We start from the raw sequence: 8027 nt of genomic DNA, 5'->3' as shown, positions 1-8027 counted from the left end.
GTTTGTTTCTTTGTTTCTCAGTGTTCACTTGTGGACTGTCTGTTTTTGTGTTATCTTTCTGTTCCATCAGAAGCGTATTCTTGAATGTCCTAGTGTCTTCTTGAATATTTATCTCTTTATTGCCCACAAAGGGGCTAAAGATAGAGGGGACAAACAAGGACAGACAAAGGGATTTAAATCGATTACATTGACCCCAATGTGTGACTGGTACTTATTTAATTGACCTTGGTGGAATTTGAACTCAGAATGTAACGGCAGATGAAATACTGCTAAGCATTTCACCCGGCAGGCTAACATTTCTTCCAACTCAGTGAAATGTCTTCTTGAATGTCAATGTGTTTCTTAAATGTCAATGTGTTTTCTTGAATGTCAGAGTGTCTTTTTAAATGTCAAGATGTTTTCTTGAATGTCAATGTCTTTTTTGGATGTCAAAGTGTCTTCTTGAATGTCAAAGTGCATTCTTGAATATTGAAGTGTATTCTTGAATGCTAGAGTGTATTTCACAGACATCCCTCTGGGGTGAAATGTATTATATCTAACCCACAGAATATGTCTGGTACTATATTTTATGACCTGCAATATTTAGTGGCAAGGTATTCTTAGTGGTTCAGGAAAAAAATAAAAAAACTTGCATGCAGTATTTGGTTATGTCCCTTTAATTTCTATGTTCAAAACTCATTGAAATCAACTTTTTATCCTTTGAATAAATTATCAATATTAATTATAGTAGTAGTAGTAGTAGTAGTAGTTTTAAATTTTGGTACAAGGCCAGCAATTTTGAGAGGGAGAGGGTAAGTCAGTTACATCATCTTCAGGACTTGATTAATACTTATATTACCAACTCTGAAAGAATGAAAAGCAAAGTTGACTGTTGCAGAATTTGAACCTAGAACATAAAGAGCAGGAAGAAATGCTGCTAAGCATTTTGTCTGGCAATGCTAATGAATCTGCCACGTTGCCCTCTATCATAATAATAATAATAATACTAATAATAATAATGATTTCAAATTTTGGCACAAGGTCACCAATTTCGGGGGAGGGGAAAAGTCGATTACATCAAACCCAGTGCCTTATACTCATTTTTTGTTTAATTGATTGATATACAATGACTGTATCACTTGTTTGTAATAATAAAATTTGAAAAATATGTTTCTCTCCAAAACAGGAATATGCTGACAAACTGAAGGAAACTGGAGTTCATGGAGCACTAATTGTTATGGAACCATCATTTACTGCAGAGACGCTTGCAACAGCATTAGGAATCCCTCCATCTAAATCTTATGTCCGGCGTCATCTTGTTTCAGAACTTGAAGCCCTTATAAAGCCTGCAAGGTAAGTATATCTGTTAGAAATTATTTTTCAGTCCCTGATGTTTAGGTTTCTCATGGGGAAAAATTCATTTGACTGCGGCCATGCTGGAGCGCCACCTTTAGTCGAGCAAATCGACCCCAGGACTTATTCTTTGTAAGCCTAGTACTTGTACTATTGGTCTCTTTTGGCCGAACTGCTAAGTTATGGGGACATAAACGTACCAGCATCGGTTATCAAGCGATGGTGGGCAGGACAAACACAGACACACAAACATATACGCACACATACATATGTGTGTGTGTGTGTATATATATATGTTTGTGTTCAGTCTCACTGTATGGCACCTGTTCTGCTAAAACCTCAGTCTAACCAAAGCCTTGTGGGTACAACTGGTGGATGGAAACTGAAAGAAGCCAGTGGTTTACATATATATTGTCATTGTTGGAGGTGACCATGGCAATCGGAGCATCCTTCATTGCTGGTATGGGCTGGACAGTTTGATAGGCGCTTGCCAGTCAGAAGACTGCAACCAAGCTCCGCTGTCTGCTTTGGCATAGTTTCTATGGCTGTATGCCCTTCCTAATGCCGACCACTTTACAGGATTTCAGCTGAATAAATTGACTCCATGACTCATTACTTATTTTTTAAAGCTTGGAACTTATTCTCTTGGTCTTTTTTCCCAAATCACTTAGTTACAGGAACATAAACATACCAACACCAGTTGTCAAGTGGTGGTGGGAGACAAACACTGGCACAAAGAAACATATACAACACACATACATATGTATGATGGGCTTCTTACAGTTTCCTTCTACGAAATCCACGCACAAGGTTTCATTTGGCCCAGGACTGTACTCCAAGTAACTTGCTCAAGTTACTACACAGTGTGGGACTGAACCTGGAACCATGTCGTCAAGAAGCACACCTCTTACCACACAGCCACACTACTTATTATAGATCACATTGTACAGCTCTTAATGTCTTGGTTATCAACTTTAATTAATTAGATAATCTATATTTTCCATTTCAGGGAGGAGCTAGAAATTACAGGTCTAAAAAGAAAATCCGGTGGAGGATCTCTTGGCCGAACGTTTACTCGATCTTTCCGCTCTACCACAAGTATTGATGATCTCACTCCCAAGCCCCGAATGAGTATTAGGGTAAGATATTCATCTTTATCAGTCATTTGTAAAGCTATATTTTTATCAAGATCATAGTAGAGGTGGTAAAACGTATCTGTTTCTAGTCACGGAAGACTAGGAATAAGTAACATTATTTGTGTGATAGTGTTGCTTGTATGCAGCCATCACATGATGCCAAGACAAGGTATGTGCAAACACACACTCCTCATCGTTGTCGTCATCGTTTAACGTCCACTTTCCATGCTGGCATGGGTTGGACAGTTTGACTGGGAGGCTGTACCAGGCTCCAATCTGATTTGGCAAGATTTCTACAGCTTGATGGCCTTCCTAATGCGAACCACTCCAAGAGTGTAGTGGGTGCTTTTTACGTGCCACCGACACAAGGGCCAGTCAGGAGGTACTGGCAATGACCATGCTCCAATGGTGCCTTTTACATGCCACTGGCGCAGGAGCCAATCAGGTGGCACTGGCAATGACCATGCTCAAATGGTGCTTTTTATGTGCCACCAACACAGGAGCCAGTCAGGCAGGATTGGCATCAGCCAAGACAATGATTTCACTTGACTCAGCAGTTCTTCTTAAGCACAGTTTATTGCTCAGTGATTGAAATAAATATATATATGAAGGTTACTTTTCCCTTAAGGTAATATCAACAAAAAATGTACTCCATCCAGTGAGTGATAAATATTGTTTAATATACATTGTTTATAGTTTGAGCTACTAATAGTTTCATACATTGGAGATATTTTCTAGGCAGGTTTTAATAACATGCCTAGTGTCTCCAAGTTATCTCAGGCTCTGAGCACATGTTTTAAAGAGTTTTTTTTTTTCCTCTTTTCTCTAGGGATCTCTTGGGAAAGCATTCAGTCGGAAAAGCAAACACTTTGAATCTAAGGATAACAATAGTATTGACACACCAGTAAGCATTAAACAAAAAATCATGGATCCAGTAGCAACACAACAAAACCAATCAAGTCCTCTTGATTTCTCATCTACAGCCGTGTGATAGTGTCAAAGGCAGGCTATCAAATTCATGTGCAATTCTTTAATCCTTTCTACTTGTTACAACAGAATTAAAACTAGTAGCTAAGTACTAAGATAACCAACATTGTGTTAGACCCAAAGCTGTTCTTTTTTTTTTTTTTCTTTGGCCACATTTTTAGTTTGTTATATTCTTTCAACTTGAAATATTCATAACCAATATGAGAACTAATAAATACCATAAGCTGATAACTATATTTAACCCTCTGCCTGTCCTGTGTATCATATGCAATACACACAACAAATTTCCCTAGCGTCCATGCATCATATATGATATACATTCCCAATTTTTTTCAACCATAGAGTAACTTGGAAAGCTTTATATTACTGGGAATGTATAAAACAAGGGCCAAGTTAGAGTCTGAGATCAAGCATGGATGTTTAGGGCAAAATTATGAAAAAGCTTTTGACAGGCAAAGGGTTAACTTGTTATTTGGAATAATTAAAGAAACCCATTTAATTAATACCAGAGCTGATTTTCTTGCCAATCTCATAAATCAAGCAATAATTAAGTTTTAAGCATTTTTTTCCCCCCGCTTTTTTTATAATCCCAAATATATTCTGAGACAAAACACAGATTTATTTTAATCTTAGAATTTTAAACATTGCAAAAGATTTTTTTGTTTTTGGTGAAGATAAATTTTATTTCCATATATAAGGGTTTATTAACCATTTATTGAAGTTTGAAGATATCTTGTAGTAAATTCATATATCTCTCGACAAAATTTATAAAAGAACATAAAATATTCCAGGATTGTGATGAAATTGAATGTAAGAGAAACTGCAAATAAATATAGGGATCATTAAAATTTCTTGGAAAATATCACTTAACGAATAAGTATGAGGAAATTACCTTTAGAGGAAAATTCTTGTTATTTATATATATATAAATATGTTTATATTTAAATTTTTAAACATCAGAAAATCTCTTTGTATTTTCAAACTTATTATTGAACATTTTTAGATTACAGAAATGCTTAAAAAATCTGCAGGTGAAAGTTGCAACAGAACAGTTCAGTGGTTCTTTTTAAGTCCATTTTTTCAAGCTAGCATATGGTTTAGATGAATATATTATGGCATTTATTTGTGTGTGTGTGTGTGTGTGTGTGTATTAATGTATATACATGTGTATACGCATGCACGCACACACACACACACACACACACACACACACACACACACACACACATATATATATATCTACGTATTTATATATATATGTATACACACATATACCAAGAGTACTAAATGGTAAGGTATATTTCATAGTCTTTTCTAATTTGTTTTTTCTTTCTTTATTACAAAGAATATAGCTAACTTTGTATTTTAGCCAAATTATTCAAAACAAGATGTTTCTAACCTATTTTTTTGATTTTTTTGCTACAAAATTCTAATTTAGAAAATATAAGGAAGTCTGTACTTCGTTGAAGAAATCAGATTAAAACCCCAAAAATATGTCTACAGTTGTCTCCCTTACTTCCTGGAAAATGAAAATAATGTTAATCACAGTCTAAAGTTTTTTCCTCTTTGCATATTTCTGGTTACTTTCTATTGGTCTTTTAAAGCTATTAGCAATTACTCAGTCTGCTTGGTTGAAAAATGTCATCTTTCTGTATGGTAATTTAGTCATTGCAATGAGCAAGTTGTGTAGTGTTTTTTTTTTTGTTTCAAGCCCATTCTTCACAATTTAGTATAAAACAATGTTTTTCTCTTTCTGAGGATCCAATCAAAGTGAAGCTAATTGCTAAGTAATTTCGTTCACATTCGTCTTCAATGTTTTTAGCTTCTTCATGTATAATGTACACATTATAGGTGAGCACAAGCAAAATTCAATATCATTAGCAATTAGCGCTTGGACTGCTTTGAAAGGATTATTGACTTGTTCACTATTTCTTTCATCTGTTATAAGAAAGGAAATGAGAGAATAACAAGGGGATGATGTAGGCACAGAAGATTAAGTTAAGCACTGAAACCTTGTGTGTAAATGAAAATGGTGAAGAAAGATGAAGCCTGTATGAGCTAAAAACTCACCTAAATTTTCGATTATATTTTTGTTTACACATTTTTTTCTTTGTTTAAACATAGATAGATATATGTGGTGTGCTTCAGGTTAACTATTACTGGGGAGACAATCTCTTTTTGATTCAATTCAATTAAGGTGGATTTAAAAGTTTGGAATTTATATAAAAAAGTAAAGAAGGTGTATACAGTGTACACATTTTTTTTTTTTTTCTGCACATAATAAAGTTCTTAAAGCTTTTATTTGTTGGTCGCCATGTATAGCACCATTTCATCTTTCTTTGGACTCATCAGCATGGATTAACCTAAGACAAAAAAATGAAACTGAATTCAACATTTCGCAAAGTTAAACATATAGTTTTCTTAGAGACCTGAAGTATCTGAAATTTAAAACCATTATTATTATTATTATCATTATTATTATTTTTTTATCATCAGCAGCATCATGAAGACTGGCTGAGGTGATAAATGCTGTGTTGTGTTATTTAGTTATACATTGTTACATAGTGAGTTCAAATACTACCAGGGACAGCTTGGCTGGTCATCACTCTGGGATTAATAAAATAAATACCAGTAAAATACAGGGGTAAATCTAATTTGTGACTGTGTAGCAATATTAGAAATTTATAGTGTTAGGTGATAGAAAGCAGAATCCGTGGAGCACTAGATAAAATGTCATATAGTAACCATTATGCTGTTGGCCTTGGTTCAAATCCTGTTGGAGTCAACATAAGTAGCAAGGAAATAGTGGGCTGGAAATCATTCTTGTTATATTCTTGAAAAAAATACGTTATCATCATTTTAAGTGTTTATATCGGTATATACATATAATTATATATCAGAATATACATTTTTTATATATCGGTATACATACATTGTGTGTGTGTATATATATATATATATATCAGTACATAAATTATCATATATCAGTATATACACTTTTATTTTTCTAGTTGACTGTTTGTTGGGTGAATTGCTCTCCCAACATCAAATACAATATAATATAAATACAATTTAATATAAATATAGTACAATATAAGTATTATACAATATAGATATAATAATATATAGTAGAATATAAACATAGTATAAATACAATATAAATATTGTACAGCATTAATATAGTCCATGATAAATACAGTATAAATGCAATATGCATTTTATACAATATAGATATAATATTTACATACAGAATTATATAAATATAGTATAATTACAATTTAAATATTATATAATAATATAAATATACAATATAAATATACAATATAAATATACTACAATATAAATCTATTTTAAAATGCTGACAGTCTCTTTTATCTAGTTTGAAGCTTTTACCGTTTGCTTTTTTATTGAATCATATAATCTTTACTGAAGTTAATTGGTCAATCTTTTTGACTTTGTGGTGCATAGAAGATTGAATATTAAACAATTACTGGCACATTAGTGTTTAAATGAATACAAATTCTTGGTTAAAACCAGAACATAACAAAAGTATAGTAGACATTCATTTGCTGCGTTTTCTTAATCAAACAAAATTATGAAATTATGAAATATATGTTTTTCCAAGACACTCAAGTATTAATATGGGTTTTCTAAAGTCTTAAATTTATATTTTTTACAAATCCATGGTTCACCTAGGCACACATACGCACACCCTTCTGCGGTGCACAATTTGAAAACTTCTGGGTCAAGGTCAGTGCCAAAATAACTGGAATGTTTGTCATTGAGGTTGTATTGAGACAAGCTATATATATATATATATATTCAAGCAAGATATGTTAGTATATATTGTGAGACAAGATATATTACTAAAACAGAGGCATTCTTCCTAGTTGCTACTACTAGGGACTTTAAATTTTTTAAATATATAATTTGTACAACTATTGTTTTTATGATTTTAAAAAAACGATTTTTTTTTAAATATCCACTGCCATCAATCTTCATAGAAGTATTTGCTATTTATATGCTAACTTGGATCTAGATATTCGAGAATTATTTTACTTTGATATGAGGCTACATAGTGTGGTTATCAAAAATTATTACTTATTAAAATACAGTTTTGAAGAATTATTATCAGGGCTGGAATTGCATTGCCCCCCCTCCCACTCAAAGCTTTATTACAGGACAAGCTACCACTAAAAGCTTTAAATAATCATTCCATTTCATATTACTTTTGTGCTGTTTGAGGGATGAAGCTTTACAGTTGAATAAACAATTTTTTTTTTTTTAAGGAGAGAGAGAGAGAGGGGTAACCTGACTTGCCAATCTGCTCTCATCAGTTTTAACTCTTTAGCATACAAATTACTCTGTCGAATGTAATGCTTATCGATTCACATTGTTTTGAATTAATCATGCAGGATCATATAGCTTTGAAATTTTGATAAAGTGATCGTTTATTTTTAGAATGACATTGTAGGGTAGATGTGTGAGGCTGAATCTGGCCAGTTTGATCATAAAACAGGGTAGAATATTTGGGTCTGTTATGGCTGGTTTAAATGCTAAAGGGTTAATTTC

At 33.0% G+C, this 8027-nt stretch overlaps 1 protein-coding gene across 1 annotated transcript in view; it reads left to right on the top strand.

Moving 5' to 3' along the window:
* LOC106877021 (kazrin-like) overlaps positions 1 to 3559 on the top strand; it is a 9156-nt gene extending 5597 nt beyond the window's left edge. Inside the window, exons 3-5 of the mRNA XM_014925798.2 lie at positions 1166 to 1332; positions 2342 to 2471; positions 3298 to 3559. Of these exons, the coding sequence (XP_014781284.2) occupies positions 1166 to 1332; positions 2342 to 2471; positions 3298 to 3459 (459 nt within the window). The 3' untranslated portion in view covers positions 3460 to 3559. The remainder of the gene's footprint in view (positions 1 to 1165; positions 1333 to 2341; positions 2472 to 3297) is intronic.
* The last annotated feature ends 4468 nt before the right edge of the window (positions 3560 to 8027 follow it).

Source organism: Octopus bimaculoides, chromosome 19, assembly GCF_001194135.2.
Source record: "Octopus bimaculoides isolate UCB-OBI-ISO-001 chromosome 19, ASM119413v2, whole genome shotgun sequence".
Taxonomy (NCBI): domain Eukaryota; kingdom Metazoa; phylum Mollusca; class Cephalopoda; order Octopoda; family Octopodidae; genus Octopus; species Octopus bimaculoides.
Note: the sequence above shows the minus strand (reverse complement) of the source record. Positions and strands in the feature narration are given on the sequence as shown.